Raw genomic sequence first — 27,795 nt, forward strand, 5'->3', positions numbered from 1 at the left:
CATACCAGTTTTGACATCAAAGTTAAGCTCAGTCTTCACAAAGATCCAATAGACAAAGGAAGTTTAAAAAAGCAGAAATTGTTTATTTTGTTTCCAGACAGGCCAAGTCTGAGCTTCATTGACTATTCCATTATTTTGTCAAGGATCAGTCACTGATGCCTGTAAATTATTTACCTTAGCCTATTAACCTTTGTTATTACTAAAACGAAACCTGAAACACAGAAGGGTTGAAGGAAGCCCCTAAAAGTCACTTAAGTGTAGTAGTGGTCTAAAGATGGAGAAGCAGGCAAAGAGAATAAACAGGATAACAGAAGAATTTAAATCCAAAATATTTGTTAGGCCAAACTACACCACATACTCTCATTTCTCCCCCTAAAATAATCCAGGAAGTCCACTACAGAAGTGACCTGCTAAGTTTGCCTGCTTTTAGCTTCACATGACCAACCCAAAGAATGCTAAATGTCTAATACTGCCACCCAGCCTTAGTGAGGAACATTAAGTGAAAGGCAAATCCAATTTTTGAGGTAAATTATTTCCTTTCTCAATTACATCCCTTTGCTGGCAAAGGAACATTGCACCACTGGGGAAGGTTCTGCACCTTTGTGCAGAAACTGAAATGCTAAGCAAACCTTTGAGCATTTTGCTCATGACAAAATTACTGTTCTTCCTCTAGAGCTATGAAACAGTCATAAAGGTGTCTTAGCCACTTTGTGTTTTTAGTGAGACATCTTAATGGAGAAAAAAAAACAAGATAAATTGGAGTAAAGTATTATGAATGGTCCCTTCTTATGGCTTTTGGCAAACATACGATTTTTGTCATTTGATCAGAACAGCAGTAAGTTGAGGCACTGCTAATCCTATATCCTAATTAAACTCTCATTTCCTTCCCTGGCTTAGTCATTAATTAGTCCCCAAAGCTGAACCCCCTCCTGATTAACTGCTCTAAAAGTACATAAATTCTGCTTGGCAACTGCAGAACAAATATCTGGAACACATTAAACCAGGTATTTATGCAATCAAGCAAGCACTGACCACCAGTGTGAGCCCACTGAATATTACCTACTTCAACATAGAAAGATCCCTAAAGATATACCATTCCCAATAGTGTGAGAAAAACTGGAGAAGAGAGTCTGCTTTCATAAGACTCCACCTATACAGTGGAGTACACCTTCCAGCTCTGGGGCCCCCAGCACAGGGAGGACAAGGACCTGTGGGAGCAGATCCAGAGGAGGCCACAAAGATGATCTGAGGGCTGAAAAACCTCTCCCATGAAGACAGGCTCAGTCAGGGTTGTTCAGCTGGAGAAGGGCAGCCTTCCAGTACTTAAAGGGGAGCTACAAGAAAAATGGGGAGCGAGACTATCTGGACGTACATTGACAGGGCAAGGAGTAAATGTTTGAAAAGAAAATAATATATTTAGATTACCTATAAGAAAGCAATTCTTTGCTATGAGGGTGCTGAAGCACTGGAACACATTGCCCAGAGAAGCTGTGGATGCCCCATCCCTGAAAGCATTCCCAGCCAGATTAGATGGGGCTTTGAGCAGCCTCATCTAGTGGAAGATGTCCCTGCCCATGACAGGGAGTTTGGAACTGGAATGTCTTTAAGGCCCCTTCCAACCCCAACTGTTGTATAATTCAATGAAAAGACAGCAACAGAGCAGTCAAAAGGAGACCAACCAAAACTCAAAGCCTACCAAGCCTTTGGCAGAACCACAGGCTTTCAGCTGCCCATTGTTTAGGCAAAGGATGACATGTACACATCCCATTCCCCACGCTTTATTATTTAAAGACAAGCTTTGAAGAGAACTGTGAGAGAGCCTGTGCAAATAGAGTTTGATTTCTGTCACTCTAACAAATCAAGCGGGTTTGTGTACAATTTGGAATAGACACATCACCCTTACCTTTGTAGAAACTGGCTAAACAACAAAAAAAAAAGCTCACCTAATGAAAGCAGATAATTACATGTCACGTTAGTACTGCTGCCTCTGGCAACTATTCCAGTAAATCAGTCACACTCAGGTATAATCCTGTCCTGGATGCTTTTTCCAAGAGGGTTCTTTTGCATGCCTTCCCAGTGCTAAAGAGTCAGGCAACAAGCAGGCTCACAATTCACTTTTTTTGCCCTCTGCCAAAGGTCAATGTCCCTGCAGCAGACAGGTGGTGTCTATGCCTCAGCAAGGATGGAGCTTGCAGCCTGAATGTTGCTAGCCTGAGGACCAAAACGATGATAACCACCAGTGAAACAAGAAAAACAAGAGCACTAGTATAAACTGGCTAAAAAAGCCAAGACAAGCTTATGGAATTAAGAGTCCACAAAAAGACAGAGATAATTTATGGCTGAAGAGATCCCTCAACTGCAAACCAGAATGTGAAAATATGGTATTTTAGAGGAAGCACCATTGAAGACCGGCCTATGGAAGAAGCACAAGCACACATTATCTACCTGTGGACACCACTACAGGCAATGATGAGGAAATGATGAGAGCTGCATGGCAGATCAGCTCTTTGCCACCAAGAGAAGGCAGGATATAGAACAAACCAAAATACCAAGTACAGCCTCTGCAGCAGACAAAAGCATTTGATTCAATACAAAACAATCATTTCCTCAATTCAGTGATTTATCTTGAAACTCAGAACACTTGGTCTGGCACTATTTAATCAATAAAAATACTTGTATCTTTCCAGTGTCATAGTAGACCGAGATCAGTCCTTAATCCCCACCCCAAAAAAGGCCAAGATCACCATTACTGGGTCACATAATGCAAGGGGGAAATTCTTCTAAGGCTTTCACACTCCCACCCTCACCCCACCCCCAGAAAGAAGAACTATTTGCAAGTAGTGCCAAAAAATATTTGTAGCTACAAACAGTTTTACTGAACAAGTACTTCCCAATCTCCCAAAATGCATGCCATAAGCATAGCTAGAACAAGAGCTGTGCTTAAAGCTGGGGTTCAGTACAACATCCCAGTCTGAAGTTACCTCTCAGCACCTTCTCTGCATATGCCCAGCTCTCCAAAGAGCCAGGCACACATTTGTTCTGTCAGACCTACCCATGCAAACACTCCCAAGTACCAGATCAATCACCATCATAAATTTGGTGATGCAAAGCCCAACTGCTCCAACACATTTGAGCAGCTTGTGAAGAGTCTTCATTGATGTGCTACTGCTCAGAGTAAAGGGTCAAATGAGGGAGAGAAAAGAGATGGGGTAATGCAAAGATGCGTTCCCAGAAGCATAAAAAATGGCTGGCTCTCTACAAAAGAAAAGAAAAACTCATGTCGTTCCCCAAAGGGGTTAAGAGAAGCCTGTTTTCTATTTAACATGTTTTTGCACTTCTGAGTGAGAAAGCTGCTACAACAAATTAACTTCATACACATCTGCAAGAATTTCGAAGTCTCAATAAAAAGATACATTTAATTTACCACAAACTATAAAGATTGGTGGCAAAAAAAATCCCACAACCCATTCCACACTCTTCAGGTTATACAGATTCATGAAACACCTCTATGAAGGTAATAAAAGACAGATTCTTATTTCTGAAACAATAACATTACCTTCACAGAAAGAGAAGGTGTTATGAAGAGGGTCAAATAAACAGAACAAATCACAAGGTCATCTTCTAAAGATGCTGCTGTCATCATATGACTTGCCTTTGAATCTTTACCTATGCGTACTATAAACCTGATTTGGGGAAAACATGGGGAATGCTTCTAGAAAGTACTTTTAACTCAATTTTTAAAATTAATATCTACAAATTAAAAAGCAAAAAAGTTTACCTTCAACACTCTGCATTGCTAACTACCACAAATAACTTCAGTATTTCTCAGTTTTACCTGCATCACACAAGGTAAAACCAAAAGCAATGTGATTGATGAAATTTGCTACCGTTTTTATGTCATCCCACTTGAACATACCATCTTAAATCACTGTAATATAAATACAGCTGAAAACCTTTAACAGCTTTGATATTAAAATTATTACAAGATTTTTCTACAGCTGTTTGTTCCTTTGGACAACAGTCCTAAAAGCTAAATCACAAAAACACTTTTTTTTTAAAAAAAAAACACCCCAAACACCATTTTTATCCCCGACACAATGATGTAAGAAGCTTAATTCACATAATACAGATTAGACTTTCATTTCTGAAGATCTCTATACAATTTCACTGATGGCAACTATGACTTCAAATTTTCCATAGTATTGCTACATTAAGGCAACTCTTTAAAACTTAGAATATTTTCTTGTCCAGAACACAATAGCAAAGCAGTGGCACAAAAATAGAAATAAAACTTTTTTAGCTGCAAAGAAGCAAGCTAGTGGGAAACAGTAGTAATACACACTGAAGATCATGGAACAAGCTGCAGTACAGTGTTCTTTTTTCAGACTGTCCACCACTGACACACAAGAAACCTGTGGCAGCAAGAATGACCCTTCACAAAACCCAAACATTCATGAAGCCTACCACAAAGGGAGAGAGAAAAGAATTCCTGCAGCTGTACATATACCTGCAAGCTGGTGTAGCAGAACCAAATGCATCCTAAATGTCAGTCCTACCTGCCTGCTACTTGCTCTAACAGTACAAAAGACATCATCACTGTCAAACAGGTTTGGAAATAAAGTCACATTGACAAGGAACTCAAGTGGCCAGAAGATACACAATCTTCTTTTTCTTCTTAGAATGTTTCTACTAAACACTGCTGTGATCCCCCTCAAAGTTACCCAGTCCAGCTAAGAAGAGCTCTGGGAGTGCTTAAAAGGCGATACAGATACGCTTTATCCTGCAGCATCTTTTCAGTCCAACTATGAACTAGCACGACCACCTTCACAAAATGGCATTTGCAGATTTCAGTTTATTCAGAAACAGAAGCCTCGAATTTTGTAAATGACAATGAAAACTGAGTGAAAGGGGATAAGTGCAAAGGAAGAATCAGAGTGGACTTCTAAAGAGGCTAGGGGAAAGAAGCAATGTATGTGAAGATCTTTGCTCTCAAAAGAATTAGCATAGTTAAGAAAGAGATGGCTTAGCAACCTTTTGTGCTTATTTTAATTTTTGTGCATTTAATTATAACCTTCCACATACAAGAGAGACTTGTCTGTAGCCCTGCAGAGGTAAGTATATAATAAAATCAACAGCCTGCTAAAAACTAAACAAATAAAAGCTCAGAAACTTGAGGCTTGTCACATTGTTCCACTCTTTCTACTCATGTCACAATGCTTCACTGTTATTTCTCAAGTCTGTACGTGGCTACAAAAAGGAAAAGCAATTAATACTGACTCCCAACCTTCTTCTAATCCTTTCAAAGCAGAATGAAATTTGAACTCAGTAAGGGAGCATTAGAAGATGACACAGAACTCCAGCTGCTCAGTTGTAATAACTTCAGCTCTTAGACATGAACATTATAGAAAAAAAAACCACACAGAAATCTTCAAGAAAAGCTTGAATTTCTTTTGTTCTCTAATTCTAGCATATTAGAAGAAACCATATAAGAAAGCAGTATGTATGTAAGGACACTCATTCTTGGGAGAAAAGGAAGAATTATCAAAGACTAAGAGTACTCAAGGATGAAACATGAGTGTTTGTATTTATTGTATCAATTATGACACAAACCACAGAACAGCAGAAAAGAATTTGGGAAAGATGAAGATGCAGACAGAAATGAAATTGAGTCTGGGAAGATGGAGACAGGTAGATAGGTGTTTTCATTTTTCCTCTGTTTCACTCTATGCTATTCTAATTGTCAGTAAGTTAAAAAAAATTCCCCTCAATCAAGGTAACAGTTAAGGCAAAACCTTAAGAGTTAAGACAAAAATGCAGAAGTGTTATATTGTACAAAGATCAGGAAAAATAAAATGAGCCTGAGAAATGGAAGATATTGATCAAATAACTTCAAAGAGGTAATTAGGCATAACGAAAGGAGAAAAGCTGAAGGTCACAAAAAACCACCACAGCAGCGGTAAAATCATAATGTGCAAAGTTAAAAAACACACACCACGTCACTTACCTATATCAGAGAGGTTTCCTCCCCAAAAAAAACAGTTCCTTTGACAACATAAGATACTGGTTTGGAATTTTCTTAACTACACATTTAGTTTCTTGCAAAGGTGAAAGCTCAATAATTCACTTACACTGGCATAAGAGCACAACAGGAGAATGAATATGCAAAGACAGAAAAAAGGAAAAAGCTTCTGATTTATTAGACATGAGATAGTACTCTTCCACTGCAAATCAGTCAATAACAGAACAAGAGAATCAGACACTATCTGTCTCACAAGTCTTCAGGAGCTAGTGCTAAGCAAGTGGAGCATTTCTCCAAGACCTGTTGCTGTTTAGACCATTTTACAGGAACTTCCACCAACTCTAGCATCAACTTTGCTCTGCTTCCCTAGACTACAGTATGGAAAATAAGGTGGATCCAGGTTTATTCATAGTGTCACATCCAATTTTGAATTGAACAAGAAGCGATGGACCTGGCATGACTGCATGCTGAACTACTGAACTGATGAAGAGCATTTATTTTCCCAATTCCTTCAGGCACTACTAATTTGTATACACAGGTACATTTGGTTCTGTTTGGATCTGGTAGGTCTGTATTTTCTGGGATATTACGTTCAATGGCTAGAGTAAATTTTTTTGGCTAGTCCAATTGTCTCCCATCTTAGAGAAAAAGAGCACATTCACACTGTCAGAACAGTAGCTAATTATTTACTTGATACAGCTCTGCTCTGTATCATGTTCAAGGATATTGAGCAGGACAAGGCTGTTAGAATATACACGTTGTCACTGAGATCTGACTCACCCTCTGTCCCTCTGGAGGGTGACAGCTACACCAAGCCTGCAGAGAGGACTGGAGACAGGGCAGCATGCGAGAATAAGGAACACTGTTCCAGGACTTCAGCAAAAGGGGCTAGAAACCATCCCCTGCTCCTGCTGGTTGTGGCCCAGCCTCGCTGCTCCTGCAGGTTCCTTCAGCTGATGCCACCAGAAGCAGGAGCAGGGCTCACAAACAAGCAGTGGAACACTGCACAGGCTTAGCAGCTGGCCAGGACCATCTCCAAGATGCTGCAAGTACTCAGTGCAAGTCTGCATGCCTCAAACATGGATTTCATTGGTGTAGGTTTGAGAGTCACACATGATAAAGAAAGGCACAAGGACACACTGTCAGCCAAACCCTGCTCCCACAAGCATCAGCATATTTGCTAAACTGAACTATGAATTATTTTCAAATATATTTAAGTTTGTTTCAGACCACAAGTCCACTTTTACCATCTGAAAATTTTTGGACCAGAGAGTTTTAAGCTCATACTCTTGCTGAGAGTTGACCACATGTGTCTGCTAAGAAAATCCAGCTTTTCTCTCAAAAACCATTCCAGCTGAAGATATAATTTAAATAAACAGACTTCTTCATTCCCATTTGGGGAAGGTGGCAAGGATTTGGGAATTAAAGAGTGAAATTGAATCTGGGAAGATGGAGGCAGGTACGTAGAAGGTCTTTTTGCTTTTCCTCTTTGTTTCACTCTATGCTATTCTAATTGTCAATAAGTTTTAAAAAAATCCCCTCAATCAAGTCTATTTTGCCCACAAGTGATATCCCTACCCCTATTTCACCCCATGAGATTTCATTCTTATTTTTCTCCCCCTGTCCAAATGAGACAAGGGTGAGGACACAGTTGGGTAGGCATTTGGCAGCTACCAAAGTTAACCCAACACAGGGGCTGAACAGCAAACTTGTTATGCAGAGTCAAAGACAATATGAACTACAAGAAGACACACTGACAGCAATTTATACAGAAAAATCTTTCCCCTTAGCTCAGAGAAGAATGTCCAGTAAGATAGCAAGCTAGTTTACCTGGCCATAAAATAATTCCCAGCTCAGTTCCTGAGGACAAATTCTTAGAGCTATTTTTATTACTTAAACAAGAACAGCAGAAGATACACCAAGAAGCCCAAACAAACAACCAAATACATTAAAAAAAAAAAAAACCCAGAGAAGCAAGGTGATTGCTCCATGTACAACATAGTCTGTTATAGTATTGCTCACTATAACTCAAACCATTTGATCTTAATAATGATTCAAATAGCACTGTTTTCAGATATTAATCCATTGTAAAACAATATCTTGGAAAGTTAACATCTTGAATTATCAGCAATACCTTGGTTTCTCATACAGATACAAACCTAAAAAGAAAATTTGATTAAAATAAGCACTTTTTTCCCCCTTATTGACAGGCAGATAAATTACTTAAGTTAAAAAGCACCTCCAACAGAAGGCTGGCACTGTGCACTGCAGTGGGAAAAGCTGACAGTTTATTTTCAAGAATATACCACATTACTATATTAGAGACAGGAATGAAACTGCATCAAAATCAACTGAAAACACAAGAGGCACACTGTGATTGGTTTAATTCTGTCTTAGGTATTAGGACTTGCAACTCTTTCTGCTAACAACTTCTGTATAATCAGCTCTGTTCACAGATTAAAAACTGAAAGGATAAAATACTTGCTTCCATTTAACTGTACAGCACATTTACTGCTTGCTTAATACAGCAAAGTACACCATCAGTATATCACCATTTGATACTCAAGTTCACCAACTATATTTTCTCTCACTTTCATTAATGAGAAATGAGCTTAAACATTGTGGGAGACTACCTGCACTCAAGACTACGAAATGAAAGGTTGAGGCATGTTCCCACAGGAAAGTTATCTGTGTAACCCACACTTTGAACTTTTTTTCAAGCTACTGCAGTTACTGCTTGTAGATAAGATAAGGAATGCTTGCATGAGATTTTATGGCAACAGGTATCGAAATGATGGCAAGACATCAGGTGACAGAGTTTTATGGCTTTCGTGTTCACCAGGCTAAGAATCCCAGTGTATTATCCTTCAATCTCAAATTGTCATTAGCAAGCTAAAGCTTACAATTTATTCACTGAAAGGAAAACTATAACAAGGATTAATAGCAAATTGTTTGGTAAAAAAAATACAAATACAAAAAAATACAAAACCTACATTATAGAAAATCAGAAAAACAAACTGGATGCTATTTAGTAATACAGATTAGCTTTCAAATATTCAATTCCAAGTTTACATTTTTATTTGCAGCAACTAAAACAACCATATTAATTCCTTTCTTCATTAGAAGTGGAGAAATGGCAACTAACCTTTTAGAAAGGGATGCACCTGACAAATTTGGCAAAAGAATCTGTGTAAGGCAAGGAAAAGCTAGCTTTAGAGGGGATCTATTATTCTGCTTACAGAAAGTAACAACTTTACTATCTCTTTGCTACCTTAAAAGCAGCAGTGAAAACAGCTTCCTTTTACATAAGGCAACTCTGGTCACACAAGCCAAGTAAATATTGATTTTACTATAGCTGAGCTGGGAGTAGAAGTTAATTTCTATGGTCTGCACAGAATGTTTTACGAATTGCTTTAAAAATATTTTGCATTACAAGGTATTAAACCAGCTAAGAACCTTTTGAAATAATCTGAAGCTTAAAATGATTGAGCTGTACAATTTTATCAGGGTAAAAAGTGTAGCTGAGAGAAAGAGAAACAGTATTAAAGGCTGCACTTCAGCAGCTCATAAAGCCAAGCAGGATGCTTTCTTTCAGTCCAGGGCAGGCAGTCCTGAAGCCGTGATGATGGGGGACAGCTCGGGGCAACCTCGGAAAACCACTGGGCTAGAACCAGCCACCAGCACAAGAGGGAATGAGCAGGGATAGAACCTATGTACTCCAAGCTGGCATATCATATCATATCACAGGCCTTAATTTCGAATTAATCTGACCCAGGACAGTTAACCCTGAGCAGCACTGTATCTCAGAAAAGAGGAGATACGTCATAACCACAGTACAAAATCCACACTGCAGTAAAATCCAGCAAGACAGACAGAACCGTTTTGCTTCCATCTGCCCAAGGGATCGGGAATGCTCTGCTGTCCATTATCAGCAAGGGCTGCGAGAGCACACTCGTGTGACAGCTTTGACTGGGGCAGACACGAAGGCAAAGCTGCGGGCTGTCACCCTGCACATCTCCCGATTTCTGCAGAGAACCCTCCAACCATTTGCTGCTTTTCTGAGCGCTTGGGCAGAAATTCATCTCCGCACGTAACAAGTGTCGGAGTGAAGGCATCTCCTTGCCCTGGAGCACAAGCCCGGGTTCCAGCCGCTGGAAGGATCAGCCAGGGAATTACCGCAATTCGCTTTCTCAGCTGCTCGCTTGGCGAAGATTAGGGCGCGCTCCACCCAGACGCCACACAAATGAGGTCACATAGCCGACCACACTGCTGCCAATTCCTGCCCTATTCATCAGGGACCAGGGCAGGAAGCAGATGGAGCCCTCAAGTTAAGGGTCGCGATGTTTCAGTGAGAAGAGCGAGGCGAAGCAGCTCGCCGCTCGGGGCAGCGCGGATCCCCGCCCGGCAGAGCCGGGTTCCGGACACCTCTCTGTCCCACAGGCTGCGCCCGGCAGAGAAACACTCCCCCCCCTACAGCTTAAAAAGGGGACTCTGCTGCAGGGGAGAGTCTCAGAACTTATAGAAAAAGAGATTTTCAGATTTACAGAAAAGATTTTCCACTTTTTCAGTACCTATGTGCATATAAGAGTTTAATATATGTAACAGTTTTTTTTAAGTCCCTCAGATCTTGAAAATAAGTACACTTGAGGACCCAAAAGGCAACGAGATGTAATTACTATGCAAACCTGTTTCTATTTACAACTATGCTGCATTTCAGAACACATACTTCATCACCTGCTGCCAAAAAGGAAATACACCATTCTCAAGCGTTCAAAAGCTAGAGTTGTTTGAAATCAGATTTGAGGTCCAACACAGCTCTACTAAACAACTAACAAGACCAGAGTTTACAGTAATATGAACAACACCATAAATATTATTTAGACTATTGTAACAGCTTGTGTGTGGTCTCTAATTTCAAGCTTGTGGGATATATCTTGTGGGAACACAAATACCTTCCCACCTGAAAGAAAGCTTATCATATATAGGCTAGTGTATCTGAGATTTCCAGAGACACAAACGGTAACAGAAGTTAAATGCAGAGTTTCAGAAGATATGCTCTCAAACTATCTGTTTGCAAAATACCTCAGTCATGTCATTGCCTTCCACTGCTATGGAAAAGTAACATTTCAATCACTGGGATAGTGGCTGCACAATTAATTCATGCAGCAAAATGTAACTTGATCTCTTGCTTCTGTTGACAACTGTATGAATAAAATAACAAAACAATATCCAGTCACATAATGCTAAGATTCTAACATAGATTATTCAATTACTGCAGAGTGCTTTACTGGCTTCAGGAGTTGACATTTCACAGAAAAAGTTCCACAAGGCAACCCCTTTTGGAAGATTTCACAGAACCAGCATCTTCTTCTGCCTCTGTAACATAGGTGAAATAGCCTCCCTTCCAATGACAAGGTGAGTTCCATCTGGATAATGAGGCAGTTGAGGTGAAAAAAATATTTTATTAAATAATCACATCAAATAATGCTATAACAGTAGAGTATGTATATGTAAACACAAAATACAGCCCAATCATTCTCCTGGAACAGTTTCAGAAACTTTACTAGAAGAACATATCTCCCAAAGAGTGGAAGTGCAATGAAGAAAGCCCTTTTGTTGGGACAGGCAAAGAAAGCACAAGATCCCGTCTTTTTTTCTCCTCTTAGATAAAGAGTGAGCTTTGGTTCCAATTAGGCACCAGTAGCCTACCAGTGCCACCACACTCCCAGCACCTATCACCAACCTGAGTTTAAAAGGTTAAGAGAGATTAGACTGTTATAAAGAAGTGCATCCCAGCAGATGAGCTGAATTATTTAGTATGTTGTAGACCATAAATTAATCTCTGACAAAACTTAGTTGTGTTGTTTAGGCTTCAGAGCATAGAAGTTAGTCTTATCCATTTTGGTTTCACCCAAACTAATCCATTTATAATCAGATACTTTATCAGATATGAGCTTCAAGCTCCCTTCCAGTCCCTGCCAATTCTCACAGCAAGCATACAACCAAAAAAGCCAAAGCCACACCTCTGCTGACTGCAATGTGTCCCTGTTATTTATATTCTAGATTTCTGTGAAAAGAAAGGGACATGAAGAAACAATTACATACACACCCCTTCCAACTTCTCCACCCATTTTTTTCCTTGAGTATTTCCAGTACTGCATCATTAAAAATCCTGTCCTCTCAAAGAATGGCCTCTCCACCATACCATGCACACACCCACACACACCCTCACCACAGGTAATTAATTTTACCTTTAGGTTTTTTCCTCCTTTTCCCTTCCATGCCTCTTACCTTCTAGCTTTTTTCCAATTTTTTTCCCTCCTATGTGCATTTCCAACACACTAAGAAGTGTCCAAAGCCACAACTCCCTCAGTCTCCAAATACAGGGTTTTAAAATAAATGAGAGGATGACAAGCAATGTGAGACTATTACTCTTTTGGAAAGCAAATCTACAGTGCTACACTTTACGAACAGTTACCAAGATTACAATTAAACAAATTTCCTGAAAAAATCCTATTGTTTGATTAAGAAAAATAACTGCAACATACCAGCCATGATCTATGTTTGTCTAAAAACTGATGGGTTTTAACTCAGTTTTAAACAGGCTTTAAGAAACAATCCCTAAACACTGTGCTCAATCATATAAAGCATCTGAGAAAGCACATAGCTGCTACTCAACTAGATTTCCACCTTAGTCTAGCCACCTGGAGCAAGTGCCAGAGAAATCATCCATAGACACACAAACATCACCTAATATTAAGTGTATGTACTGGCACTTACACATTAAAAATACCTGAAGGATTAAGACAGAAAACCTCAGAAAGACTGACCCCCTCCTCTCCTGCCCCAATCCCAGAAATGAACATTTCAGAGGTTTCACAGCTGCAGTGCTCATCAGTTAATTACATAGCTGCTTGTAGCTCCTGTCCCAAGTTTATGCTCTCCTTGAAATATAACAAAAAAAAGAAGAAAGGGGAAAAAAATCCAAGAAATAATAATAAAAAACCAACCTTACACCAATACATGCAGAGCCAGAACAAACAACTTCCATGAACAGCAGCCCAGGTTAAAAACCAAGCAGATTGATTTTCTCCTGCTGCTAAACCCTCCAAGAGTGATCAACTGCAGCTGTCTCACATTTGAGGGCTGAATATGTGCAGATTTTGAAGAACACTAGATCTCTCCAACCTATAATTTACAGACCTCTCCAGCGTCAGTCAAAAGCAACTTCACTCAGTAATGTGAGTTTTCGTTACATTTTTGTCAGTTTCTGAAGGAAGCCTGGACTGAGCCACAAAGGAAAAGTTTCTGCTCTCAGCTAAACTGGCATATATCCAAATCCACCTCATTGTTCTAGAAGCAAACATACATGAAATCAGAGTCCCAGCCCATCATTTTATTCTAAAGTTAGCCATTACACTGACACATATCTTTAGAGAATTTTAGTTTCTCTTTCTAAAAAGCCATATTCAGACTCCAGCTTTGTAACAAAAAGCCCAAATGAAAAGTCAAGTGGACCAAATTCTTTATTGATCAACAGGTTCTGCTTTCACAAAGTTCTGACACCAATTCACAAAATAAACTGTTCCCATCTGTCACTAACTGTATCTACATGGCATATTCACAAGTATTAGGAATGATCAAACTGTCTTTTCCTTGCCAATCTGTGTTATTTGGCCCCAGTCAAAAAACAGAAGAGACAATCCATGAAATTTCAATCTGAATAGGTATGAAAGATGGCAAAAGGAAGAGGTAAGACTAATATCCCAAATTTCTCTTTTTCCAAAGCATCCCTCCACAAAACATTCTTTCCAAATTACAGGAAATACTCCTCTCTTGAGATACCACCAAAATGAGGAGAAAAAACTTGTGGGATGTCAAGGAGCTGCTGTAAGTTTATACATTCAAAAGCACCAGAAGGCACACTAGGCAGAACTGTAAAGAATCAAAACAAGCAAATGCTGAAACCACCACAATTTAATGCATAGTTTCAGAAAATTGAGGACATTAAGACTTTCAATCAGACCGAACAACACTGAAATCTCTGCCACAAACCAGTTACTGTTCTAGATAAAAGGGAAGCCCACAACACAAGCATTACCAAGAGGATCTTGCAGCTGCAGGTGTGCCGCAGCCAAAGCTCACACAACACCTGCAATGGAGCAGCACCACAGAAAACGCTCTTTTTCCTGCCATGCCTCCCACGACCTGCTCTGCTAGAGTAAATAAACTTTTGCAGAGTTAAGAAAAGCAGCTTTCATCAGGTGTAGAAGATAAAGACAGACGCACACGGCTGGACCCCTTCACCCACCACAGCCTTCAGAACACACTACTCACCCAGCGGGGCGCAGCAGGGCCGGCCGCTCTGCCGAGGTGCAGCAGCCTGGTGCTTTTCCCACATAACTTTTTTGGCTGCCTGAACGCTCATGAGCAAGCTCACTCTTTGAATAACAGGAAAGTGAAGATGCAGAGGAAGTACACGCTAATACCCACGCAAGAACTGCATGCTGGGATTCAAGGGGGAGGGCAGCGCTGGTTTTCCTCAGAGGGTTTGACACATTCAGCCACACACGGACTGACAAAACCAGTCAGGAAACAAACCTTTAAAAAGGCTGCATGTCAGCAAGGAACAGACTTCATTCTTTTCTCTTCAGAATCAGATAAATACGCTGCTTTGCTACTACTTATGAAAGCAGGAGGACACTCCAGCTTTCAGAGAACTGGCAAGTTAAAGTCTACAAACTGAAAAATAGTAAAGATGATGGTAATTTTCCTTTTCTCTTCAAATCAAATACCATACTCATTTTAAAAACAGTAAATATCTTCAGTATTTGTTCTGTAAAAAGTTTGCAGTATCACTATAACACTTTTTTCACACAGTCAACAGAACATAAAACCAGAACAACCCTTCAAAATAAGCATCCACATCTTTTAATGGCCTTTCAAAAAAACATGAGGAATTTTAAACACAAGATTACAGGATAAAAAGGAAGTTGTGCAAATAAACCTCCAAGTCAAAAATTACAAACTCTGATTAGGCATGCCCTCTCCAGTGTGCAGTAATTCCAAACAAGGCAGAGCAAGGAACAGTGAAACAGAAATTTGGTAATGCAAGGCTATGATAGGATCAGAGCTATTTTCAAGTGGGCCTTTAAACTGTGCTTACTACCAGTACAAAAAGCAAATTGAATCCCTCTGTCTTCAAAAAGCCTGTTGCCAACTTTATAATCAAATTAAGATAACTCCAAATACTGTAATTATGAAAGACACTCCATATTTCACACTTGGATACTGAACTGTACAGAATTCCAACAGTCACAAAGTAATGCAAGAAGAGATTAACTATAACACGTAAGAATAAGCACTGTGACTACAGTGGAGCATTCTAAACCACAGAATTGATTTCAAAAGCAGAAGGACAGAGGCTGGTCGATTTGTCTTCCTGTCTCATTGCATCATGCTATAAGACAAATGTTCTAGATTCAGGTCTCCTCTCTCATTGATATCCAGTCAGGACATTTTACTGTATCACACCCCAGAAACTATTCAGAAGAAGGAAGGAGGGAGAAATCAAGATCAGATTTTTCATAAATTTTTGTGGGCCAGAAGTTGGTCTTAATTTTAATCTACTTAAATTTGTGGATTGGATGTTTTTTCTCCCAAATTCAAGAATTCCTCAAAGTTGAAGGCTGAAAGGCTTCACACAAAAGGAGTTTTGTTTCCACGCATAAAGACAGCCATACATTCAGGGTGCTAAATCAGACATTTATATCCAAACATTTCTGTGAACCATGCAAACAAGAGCAAAGTGGAAAGGTAATAAAAGTTTTAAAGCTAGGATTTCTATTTTAGAAACAAACAAGGATGTGTTTTGTAAATACAAATACAAACCTTACTGTGCCAAGCACAAAACAAAAAGATGCTGCCAACTCCACCAAGCAAATTATGAGCATTAACAGACAGACCTGCACATATGCCAGAACTCTTACCAACAGCACCACATGTTCCTTTTTTCAAGTTTTGATGAGACTGGTCTGAATTCCTTAGGAATGCTCTCCTGTGTAACCAATACCTCACCTTAGTCCCTGCCACTCCAAGATAAGGCCCACCCACACTTGGCAAGACTGAAGAATAAGCACAAGTTCCACAAGACAGCTAGTTTGTGACAACACTTCTCAAATGAGAAGGTGATTACAGTTAGAGAAACACCAGTCTGACTCCATCAGTCCCTTGAACTTCATTCAATGTGAAGCTATTAGCCGAGCTGAGTAAATCATTCATGCACCAGAGCTTCCAGAGAAGCTCAGCTCTCAAGCTCTTCCTACCATCAGCAGCTTCCCCATGAACATCAGAGAAACCACTTTTATCAAACAGCAGGTTTTACCTCAAAAATCCAACATTTCAATAAGAACATACACTGAGAATATTTATTAACTTATGGGGCAGGAGGTGGGGATTGTTGCACTATGTTTAAATTAAAAAACAAACATCCCTTGCCTAAATGGAGATAGAATTACTAGCATGAAATACTTTCATATCAGGACCTATCTGCAAAGTTAGCTTAAGGATGGCAGGAATATTGTTAAGCTAAATTTTAAAAGTGAAACCATGGCCTCTATGAATATCTGAAGTATTGGGTGTGAAATCTATACACTAACCACAAGAGAAGAAAAGCAGAAGAGAAATTGAAATTTCTGGTCAAAGTAATCCTTGAAGAAGGTAAAGGAAAACTTTTTTTAAAAAAAATTTACCTAACTCCAGCACTCAACATACTAGCATACTATCTACCCATAAACCACGTCATTCATTAGGAGGAAGATGGTCTTATTTCTGCTACTACTGAATTCTACAGGCCATTTATTTAGTAGCTCTCTGACTGGAGTACGTGCTCTCTTCTATTCTCTCTGGTGTTGACAGCAGTAATCAAATTTTGTACATGCCACTGGCCCTATTATAGTTCCACAGCAGCTGGCTGGGTGCCTAGGCTTCTTATCATGTATGATAAAAAAGACCAGCCGAACCTACTGTGGGAAGGCAGAAGTAGAGGGAAGCCTAACTAAAAGCCTAGTAAGTAGAAATCATGTCTTTTTATGCTTGCCCATGTATTACAAAGCATGAAGAACAAGGCTACACTCAACGCATGACAAGCTTGCTCTAACAGTTTTCACAAGGACTGGAGCTTGGATGACAATCCAGCCCTTGTTGAAGGGTAGGTCTGAATGCCACAGCTCACATGTGAAACACTACTCATCTGTAGCTCAGTCCACACAGCATGGGATGGGAAAGCAAAAAAGCACCTACAGGTAGGAGGAAAGGGAAAAAAAAAAGGAGGAAAAACTCAGTTAACTGCACCCATTCATTTGGAGGTGAGCTCATAAATACTTAAAATCACTTTTCTATCACAGCCCCAGCATATACAGTCAGCACTGGGTTCAGAGTAAAATTAAAGTTCACAGAGGCAAACAACAATGGGAGCAGAGGGCAACATCCTTGAATTATAAAACTCCCCTTTATGCAAGACAATTTATAATGAGGTTGGTTTCCATTTCTTCTTTGCCTTCTGGGAGCCTTCCAAGAGCCTTGAATGCCTTGACTCTGGAGAAGAGGAAACTGGCTTCTGTTTCACAGTCTGTCTCCTTCCAGCTGTGTTCCAAATAGGCCTTGGGTAGCCCTGCTCTGAACTTCCACTCTTCCATACAAGCCCATAGAGAAAGGCTTGGGTTTATGGCAGAATAAAAAACAAATCTAAGGGACTTCTTATGGGAGCAGAACAAGGAGATGCAGAGTTCCTCCTTCGCCTTCCTTCTCCAAGGTGAGAGCCAAGCAAGCCAAGAGTTTTCCTAGAGGGGAAGCTCAGCCTTGCTCAAGGTTCCTGTGCTACCTGTCTAGTCCTACCCTTTATAATACCGCTGTAATGAGCATCTAGTTAAGAGCTTCTCATGTTGTGGCATTAACACCCCATAATTTTGTTCAGGATGTTTTATTTCACCACAACACCTTGACAACTTTTTTTGCTGGCCTGCCAAACATGATTTAAATTAGCAGGCCACACAATACTTGTTTTAGCAAGCAAACAAGAACTTCTAAGGAGATGCTAAGGAGAAGGGCAGCAGGAACTTGAAGAGAAAGTAATGTTTCAAATGCCTGTTGCATTTTGATAGAGACTAGTTATTAGTTTAACCCCTACTTCCAGGAAACCCACAACGCCAGTAATTCAGATGGAGAACAATGAGTTTTTAGCATTTCTACTGAAACTTCGTTTCACACAGCCAGGTTCATGTCAGCATAAAGCTTTCTACTGAAAAGAACATCATCAATACAGTAAATGCCCTCAGTACTGTGGAAGAGGAACAGCGTGTGGCTGCTAGTGGAGCACTGCAGAACAGATAACACACAGAGATATTCTCTCAGTGCTCTCACAGGCAGCTCCAACACAAACCCTTCCCGCACACGGCGCTTCAGGCACTTGACACATGGGTCTCGTAAAACTGCATGTCTGTGGCTGCCACAATAACTGACTCATCCTGCAAAAGAAATAATAGTAGCAACCCTACATAAATTGCAATGCCTTTCAAGAATCACCATAATTTTAAATATTTTTTGACGTTCCTCTTTCCCTTTTGAAAAAAGGAATATTTTGAATGTAAATACTGAGAAAAATCTGTGGAGCACATTAATCTTCCAAATGTGCTGCTTATATTATAATCACACCTGTAAAACCCAACCACATCCAAACAGTACCAAAACATCCTGGGCCACCTGTTTACAGCAACTCAGAGGAGTGACAGGAGGTCCACTGGGAAAGAAGGAGCCTTCTGCGTTTTATTTTTCATTTAAAATGCTGAGCACACCTTCCAAAACAAGGTGTCTGCCCATTCACAGGCACCTTTATTAAACAAATCCCAGTGAATCCATGACAGATGCACTGCTCAACTTTGTGTGCTGATATGCTGGGGTGTAACATGTATTTCAGCAGAAGCCCAGGCACTGAGCACTGAGTGACAGCATGCAAGCCCAAGCACAGGAGAGGGGCCAGCACTTGAGCTGCCCCAGCTCCTCCAACAAGCAATCCTGGTAGTTCAGTTTTCAAAACCACTTGCCCTGATGCAGTGGGACAGACTGAGTTCAAGCCAGCAGCCAAGCAGCTGTAAGAGCTGCAAGTAAGCAACTCCACCCAGGGCAGCATACCCTCAGCTTATGCCCTCAGCATATGCCACAGCACCAGGGAGTGCTGCAGAAAAAGGCACTGCTTCCAAAAAACATCTCATTCCTCTGTCCTTCATATGCCAGGACAATCCAAAGCTTTGGAAGCAATTGTTTAGGCAAGCATATGAATAATTTACTTGTACACTTTCCTGTCACTCATTTTGTAAATATCTGTTTGTACCTCCAAGAACATAAACATCTCCAAGTCTCCTTGCAAATCCCACAGGGTTTTTCCTTAGAAAGCATTTTCTCATAAATTCTTTTCAAACTCTTCCAGCTTTCCCCATGCAGACTCCTCAGGGCCATGCATTGGTGTGTGCCTCAAGCTGGGCAGAGGGGAAGGAAAACATACCAGGAAGCCTGGAGAGGTGTTCTGGAGCAGGCACATCTCCCCACTTGCTCACGTCTTCAGACCTTCACTCTACCAGCTAGGCTGCAACCACAACCTTCATCCCAAAAGCTAAAACTCTTATCTCCTACCATGGTGAGGAGAAGCAGGGGACATAATCACAGTTAAATATAATCACAGGCATTTTTCAAGAGTGGCACACCCTGACCAATGACTTCATTCATGGTCAGCAAGGTTCCACTGCAACTCCAAAGATCTGAAAGTTTGGTTTTTCTTATTTTAATGCCCTGTAGCAACACATGGATGATCATACCCCTCTAAGACATTAACTCTTCAGCTGTACCATTTAGAACACACTATTTATTTCCAAACTGACACTGAGTGTCACAAGTATACACATAACCAGTCTTGTTAAAATTAGCGATCAATTTCTTCCCCCCAGACAGTCTACTTCCCTTCCTGCTCACAACAACGTATTCTATTCATGCTTTCCCACAACAAAAAAACACAGAGGACAAAGAGGGACAACGTTGTGCAGAGCTGCCCTGCTTTCTGCAGGAACTATTAACAAAATTCTTTAGACTTCCCAGTCACTATGCTGAGGAGGGAAAGTTTTGCTCACCTGGGAAAGAGGATCTGAAGAAGGGCTGCATTAGGAGCCTCAAGTTTCCCTATTCCTTCCTTGAACAAGAATACTGAAGAGAGCTCCCTAATAGGCTGTCTTTTCCTAGTTCAGAGAGCTAAAAATCAGTAAGAAACTATTAGAGGCATGCTAAAACTAAGAAGAATAAAACAAAGTCAGTTCCCTATGGACCTTGGTCAGGTCCAAGACAAACATCTCCAGTTAAACTCCCCACTCATCAGAGGACAAACCTGGACAAACATCCCTCTTTCTGAAATAGCACTGCTGTTATCAGAGTCAAAAAAGGAAAAAAAAATAAAAAGTAGAAGAAAAACCATCCCAAAACACATCTACTTAGCTCAGTGTAGGAAGGCTGCACTGGGTGTTCAGGACTTAGCACAGAGCACCCAGCTCTAGTGCAGGCACCCAGCCCACAGTCCTGGAGCAGCCAGCTTGATGAGGGCAGGCTTCACACCATTTCTTCTGCATGATGCCAGAGCGACAGTGCAAAATTTTCTAAACTACAGAAAACCATCTTAGAATTACCTACACTGCTGCCACTGTATAAGCCTTTACTCTCATGAAGGACTCCTTTTCCAAAAGCAGGGAAAAAACCGACACAAAACATATTCCTGCTCAATCCTCTTTAAAACCTCCAGTTAACTTAATATAGACTTAATATATTGCTTGTTAATTTGTCCCAATAGTTAAATTTACACTCACTGCTAAAAACTTACACAACATTCACAGCCTTTTGCCACTGATCGCCTTTTAACAGCTACAAATTGCAGATCATTGTGTCATTAAGGTTGTCAAGGCTTCAACAAGGTCAGAGAGTATATTTTAACAGATAATCCAACATTCAGATTTTTTGGTAGGTACAACATTCTACAAAGACTGTATTTAAAAAAAAATCATTGCATCAATTGTCAGGTGCAGAAGTGCATCATTAAAACTTAAAATTAATGGCCCTCTTTCTCTCCTCCCTCACCAATTAGCACTGAAGAAAAAGAATGAGGTAAAAAACATGTGCTTTGTTAAATATTGAGCCTACTGGAACCTGCAAAATAACAGATTAATAAACTACTCTGAGGCTGAGGTCAGTTTACAGAGGAACCATCACACAGCAGCTATGGCAACACAGAACCACCACACTGCGCTGCCAACTAGCAAAGAGAAACATAAGAACAAAGAGCAAAGCAACAAACACCATCAACTTGCTTTCTTAGGGCCACAGAAGTGAAAATTAAAGCTCTCAGAGAGTGTCCTTCAGTTTAGCACAGCATTTCCTTGTATCAGAGGACATGGGAAGGAGTGTGGAAAAGAGACAAAGCACAGGGCACAACTGAACCATTACCTAAAGGAAGAATAGACCCACACAACTAAACACCAAAAAGCCTCAAGTCTCTCTGCCAGTAATGCTACACACACTCATAAGCAGAGATCCAACACCAGAGAAAATGATAGTGCATTTTATTTGGGACTGAATGTGCACCTATCTATCTCAAGCCACCTGCCTAGGTTCCCAAGCAGAGACTGGGAAGCAGCCCAGTCTGAAGAGGCTGAGCAATAGCTGGGTTAATGGGCATCTCACTCAACTCCACACTAGCTAAGGAAAGCTCTCACAAACCACCAGCAGCAGAGATGTGGTCAAAGAGGCAGTGGCAAGCAGCTGAGGGGCAGCAACTGATTCAATTTTGCAAGCCAGCAAAAGATTGCATGTTTACACCCTCGCTTGTTTTCATGAAATTTTCAGCAAGCTTTCTGTGTGTATACTTTGCAGGCTTCTGCCAGGTCAAATGGAAAACACTGGGCTCAGTTATTTAAGCTCAAGTGTGCGGAGGAGTAATTACCAAAGCTCCACTGGACAGAAGGATTGCATTCTTTTATTCTTCAAATGCCACCACCCACTAAGATATGATAATAAAACTCTCAGAAACCTTGTGAGAAAATCCAGCAAACACTGTGCAGAAGTTAGCCTGCAATCACATGGTACCCATCTCACAAACTCCATCTGTGCCTCTCAAAGTACTGTGGCACAATGACCAGCTCCGCTACTTGCTGCCACCAGCATCATGGTTTTTCTCCATAGCCAAGTGTTTGTTGGATTTAAAGCCTAAGTCACGTGGAAGCTGAGACAGAGGCCACACGTACAGTATATTCTAAAAAGTCTTTCTGTGCAAGACTGACTAGCAAATCATACACATTCCTAAGCCAGACAAATGAAGCCCCAAACCACAACTGCTCCTTCACAATTACTGTGATGCAACAGGTGCAGCACAGTTATTCCCATATAAATATTTAATGTCGACAACATAAATGTTTCCTAGCTGATTTTAAAACAATTTCAAATTTTAAAAGGGTTGAAAGCAGATGCACACACTCAAGTGATAGCATTATTGGTCACCTTACTAAAGCATCACACCTTGAACTTGAAGTGTGAACTTCAAGGCACAATCTCATCCATGGGTCTGAAAACATCAGCTTTTCAGCTATTAATTTCACACCCCCTATTTTGTACTACTGGTTATGAAGCCATCTGACATTGCCTGCAACAACCTTACAAGCAGCTCAATAAAATTTCACATTACTTCAACAGAAACGTTTTAAGGCTGAAGCCTTTAATAGTTGCCTTTTTTTTTCCCTTTGAATTTAAATTCAAACAATCACTGCTTTCATGTATTTCAAATATATATGTATCATGGCTACAAAGAGTATGTGAGGATGTAACGTAAGCACCTTTGTTCAAAAGCTTTTACACCAAAGTGGACAGAGATTCTGACACACCACGTACCATCCTGTGTGCTCAAGACCCTCACTCCATTTAGCAGATGAGCTTTTACAACCCTCCTGTCTCCCTAGCACAGGAAGCAAAGTGCTCCAAAGGGCATACATTTATCAGTCTGTTCCTTATGTTGTTCTGTCTTTCCTACTACCCTACTTGCTTTTGCTGCTGTTACCAAACACTGAACAGGTTTTATCACAGGGTTATTTTCTTACTAGTTTAACTTCTCCTGATTCAGCAGCAACAACTTGCTACTGAAAAGCAAGCCTTGTTCCTCTCTGCAGGCCTGCCAACACATCCAGGCAAAAACCACTTCAACTTCACAAAGTTAATATTGAAGCAAGTTGCATTAAACTTGTTCACAGGTCCCCTAAAATAAAAAAAAATAATCTTTATAGGGTGGTAAAACACCAATATAAATAAAGGAGATGGACAAAACACAGCAAGTCGATTGGCAGTTGTAATTCACTCAAACATGAGCGTGCAAGAGTTTTTCTTACTCTGACTTCAACTTACCCTAGATTTGAGCATTCTCTGTAATACCTATATTCAACCAAACAGAATAATGCCTTCATTACCAATCATTTGATATCCAACTGTAGTATTCTCACAGTTAACACTGTCATATAAACTTTTCTATTTATGGGCAGTTCCCTTTAACTGGACTGGTTTAAGGCAGCTGCATGAACAAAGCATTATAAAATCTCACTGTTGCTTGGTTTTGGTTGGTGGAGTTTTTTGGTTTTCTGGGGTTTTTTGCTTTATTTTGTAGTATAACCACAGCATTGATACTGTTTGTTTTCTTTAATCTGCTTGTAGGTGACTTTGTTTAATTTTAGATCACGGCATTCTGACATATCTCCTCCTTATAACAAAGTTTGTCACAAGTATTCCAGGTCAGCCACAGAAAAAAGATAAACCCCCATTACATATCTTCATAAATATGGTTTGAAAGAGGGGATTCACAGAAGAAAGATCTTTACAGCTTACAATGTAAGATAGCAAGGCAGTTTAGGATATAGGTGGCAAGGTCCAGAAACAGAACTTCATACAGATACAATTAAAACGTTTGAAACACAATTTTAAAACAATCTGATACAACCTACCTTCCTGGGAATTGTGCTACTAAGTGCATGTGAGACTCTGGGTCACTGGAAAGTAGCTCTAGCATAAACACAGCGATATGACCACAGAGAGTCAAGAAGCTGCATTACCCAGGGGTTTTCAGAAATTTACACTCAACCTCCCTAGCTCTGCAGTTTTTCCACCATCTATCTTTTCTCCTTACTTGCCTCCAAATACTCATTTACTCTTCCTGTAAATGATCAAAACCCCACTACTGTTAAGAAAAAAGTATGATCAGCTCTCAAAGCAATTCTCAAGACAGTGCCTTCAGTCTTCTCACTCCCACATGATCATCAGGTGCTGTCACACTACCAGTTTTGTACCTACCATTCCATCATAATTATCTTCCTTCCCTTGTTCTACCCCTGATCTACACAGCTATTCATCAGTCTTTTGACCCTCTGTCAGGAGGGTCCAAATCAAAGAGGCAGGCCAGTTTATTGCATTTCATCCAGTACAATCCCAGTGAAGTGAGCATAAATCCCTTCCAAAACAGCATAGAAAACATGCATGTCCCCTATTTTGTCTCTTACATCCAAGATCAGGCAGCTGGGACAAAGAAGCAGCAGAGAACAGGACATGTTATTGGTCAGGATCAGATGAAACCACTGAAATTCTCCCACCAGCACACAAAAGAAGGAACAAGTAGATATGGAGGGAGAGGGGAGAAGCATTTTCACAAGAAATCTAACTTGCATCAGATGTCCCTATGATGGTATTTTAGCTACCAGCTAGACCATGACTCACAGATCCCCAGTACCTGGCTTCTGACTAAGCCCAGCTCAGCCAGGGGGCTTTGCTACTTCCATCTGACAAACATGACTGGAGAAGCTCCAGGGCTTACCCCAGCCCTTGTTACCTCCTCTGGGAATTGCTCCAACCCATTTCAACCTCTGTATTTCAGTAATTATTAAAGAAGTGGGACAGTACAAGGATTCACCTCCAACTGCAGACAGCAAGAACTTTGTGACTACCACAGGAAGAGCCAGAGAGCCTCTCAGTTCCTATCACAACCATTCATTCAGTTCCCCACACACCGTACAGCCCGTTCTGGCCAAGAGGACTCCTATGACATAGCTGGTTTGCCATTTATTTCACTACTTCAGAAAATCAGTCTCGCCAACAACCTATTTCCCAAGTAAAACCAGGAAGTCTGCTGGGAAGCCATACCAGGGCAGCAGTGATGACAGGAAAGAATTCCTTGTGCTTCTCTTCTTAGCTAAGGCATCTAGCCATAACCAGTTCTACAGCCCCCTGTCCCTCAAAACCCAGGAATGGATTACAGACAGTGAGCAAATCAAAGAATTCTTTTGGTAGGTTCTTCCCCTCCCCCAAACCCCATTTTCTATAACAGAATAGAAGAGCCAAGAGATTTGTTGTGATTTGGAAGCATACAAGGCATGTTTAGGTTCTGTGGCTGCTGGGAAACTAGGATGTTTAAATAGCAGCAGCAATCCCAAAACTGTGCAGACTTTGGGAGGTAGAAATAGAGAAGGTGAGCAATTCCAACCCAGCCCACTGGTTACAGAAATTATACAAGGCTCATGAAGACATCAGAAATTTCACAGCTTCACGCAGGCTTTTCTCTGAAGATAAAATGGACAAATTTCATAATGAAGTTTCATGGCTAATACCACTATGAAATGCAAATTTCCTTCATTATCTGTAAAAAAAATTTATATATACCTCATTCCATTCTAAAGAGTGCTGCATCAGCATAGAAAATGAAGAAAAAAACCACCACAAATCAGGATAATGTTAGAAAAGCTTGGTAAACATTGCAAGTACAAAACAGCACTCTCATCTACAACTTCACAGAAATGCAGAAGTGTTTGAGCACTGTCAAGCTGAACCTAAGTTTCCAAAATTATTTTGGAATATGCCACATGCCTTTTAACATAACCCAGGTTCAAAAATAGGCATTGCCAAGATCCACTTAATCTTTTAGAGGCACCACTGTAGCCCCCAAGTACCTTTCTGTCAAGCACTGCAGAGAGTTTACCTCTCTCTAATCAGTCTCTCCTTTTCTGGCACAGTAACAGCACAAAAAGTAGCAAATTACACCTGGTGTGGGAAGGACAGATCACTACACATATCATCAAATCTGCTAAGCTGGAAGGGACACATCAGGATCACAGAGTCCAACTCCTGGCCCTGCCCAGCACACTCCAAGAATCACACCATATGATGACATACATCCCTTGGTCTGGATACAAAACCACTATGAAAGTGGAAGCTAGGCAGAGTAGAACCATGTGTCTCATGTTTGCATTAGCAAGTTATTGCCAGACCTTTGACTGTGATTTATGAACAATGCATGCAGGAAATGGGACAAAAAAAAATAAAAAATAAAACAATTATCTCTAAAGAGCTAAAAAGTCTAGAAAGCTGGGCACATGGTGGTGAAATCCCAACACAGTATAAAACTACAAGGAAACTAAATACGTGACGCTTAAAGGCTGAGTTAAGTTTTTACTTCCACAAAGCCAAGGTCACAGGAACAAGCCCAGTGCAGTCACCAGCACAGCCTCCCCAGCGGGGTGGGAACCTCTTGCTGAGAGTGAAACTGAAATTTCCAGCAAGTTCATGAAACCACCACTGTCCCTCTTCATACAGTGGAGCTACTCAAGCTTTCACAGTTGCATACACAAGTACACAGATAAGGAGGGAGACAAGCATACAGAAAGACAGGAAAATATAGCTACAAGCTTCCAAATTCCAACACTGACCAGCAGGAGAGAAGTAGTGTATCTTGGATCAAGTGAAAAAAAACCCCAAAAAACAACTACCAGCTTTTCTCCAGCAGAGCTGTAAGGGAGCAGTGAATCTACCTGCATTTTCTGAGACCAAATGCCAATATCCAGACACTACATATATAGGAGAAACTGACAGATGTCAGAAAATTAAGACACCTATAAGAAAACCTTGGGAGTCAACCTTACCAAGCATGCAGAGTAGCTAAGCTCAACATCCATAAACAGTCATGAGAAGTGTTTGAGATTGCTTCCCATTTGAGATGTCAGAGCTGACCAGGAGAGGGGGGTGAAAGGGAAACAAAAAATAAGTAACAATAAATTTTATCACACACAGGCTGAATTCCCTCAGTTGTTAGCCTGAGATGCACTTTTTCTGTATCTACTACATGAAGTCTCTGATCTCATGAAGCAGCAAGCATGTCCTCTGTCTGCCACTTCTCTTCTGAATGTCTCTGCCTCTTAAAAACCTTTTACTGGTTGAGTCAGAAGATTCATCTGTAGCTCAGTTATGGCATTGTTTTAAAAAAACCAAACAACTGCATATGCAAGAATATTGTCCACATGGCATTCTCTCATCCTAGAAAAAATTATTCCAGTCACAATCTAGAGAACAACCATTCAAAAAAAATTCCAAAGACTTTAGGACAACAAACACCAATTCTTAACCAAATCCAGATAGTTAAAAAAAAAAAAAATATTAGAAATCACCATGTTTCTAGTAATTGTTATCACTCAAGGTTTTCAAGAGTTATCTTCTATATCCCCAGTGCCCAGGAGCTTCCCACACAGTCTGGATGAGACAAGGAAATAAACCCATCCCATAACAGCAGCCCAGCCATGTCAGTGATGCACTCCCACATGTGCACACACACACTTGTTGCTAGCTGCCTCCAAGCCACCCTTGTTGGCTGGGGACAGCTCAGGGGTGTTCAG

The 27,795-nt window shown here is 40.5% G+C and overlaps 1 protein-coding gene across 3 annotated transcripts in view; it reads right to left on the reverse strand.

The window, feature by feature from the left end:
- The window catches only part of UTRN (utrophin), a 339,710-nt gene that overhangs the window by 291,361 nt on the left and 20,554 nt on the right, over nt 1–27,795 (reverse strand). For 2 of the 3 annotated variants that reach the window (XM_015621646.1, XM_015621643.1), the window contains exon 1: nt 14,357–14,459. The exons of the other annotated variant lie outside the window; for it this stretch is intronic. In XM_015621646.1, the coding sequence (XP_015477132.1) occupies nt 14,357–14,447 (91 nt within the window). In that variant the 5' untranslated portion in view covers nt 14,448–14,459. Of the gene's footprint in view, nt 1–14,356; nt 14,460–27,795 lie in introns of those variants that run through there. 3 annotated transcript variants of the gene reach the window in all.

The sequence above is a fragment of the Parus major genome, chromosome 3 (genome assembly GCF_001522545.3).
Source record: "Parus major isolate Abel chromosome 3, Parus_major1.1, whole genome shotgun sequence".
NCBI classification, from domain to species: domain Eukaryota; kingdom Metazoa; phylum Chordata; class Aves; order Passeriformes; family Paridae; genus Parus; species Parus major.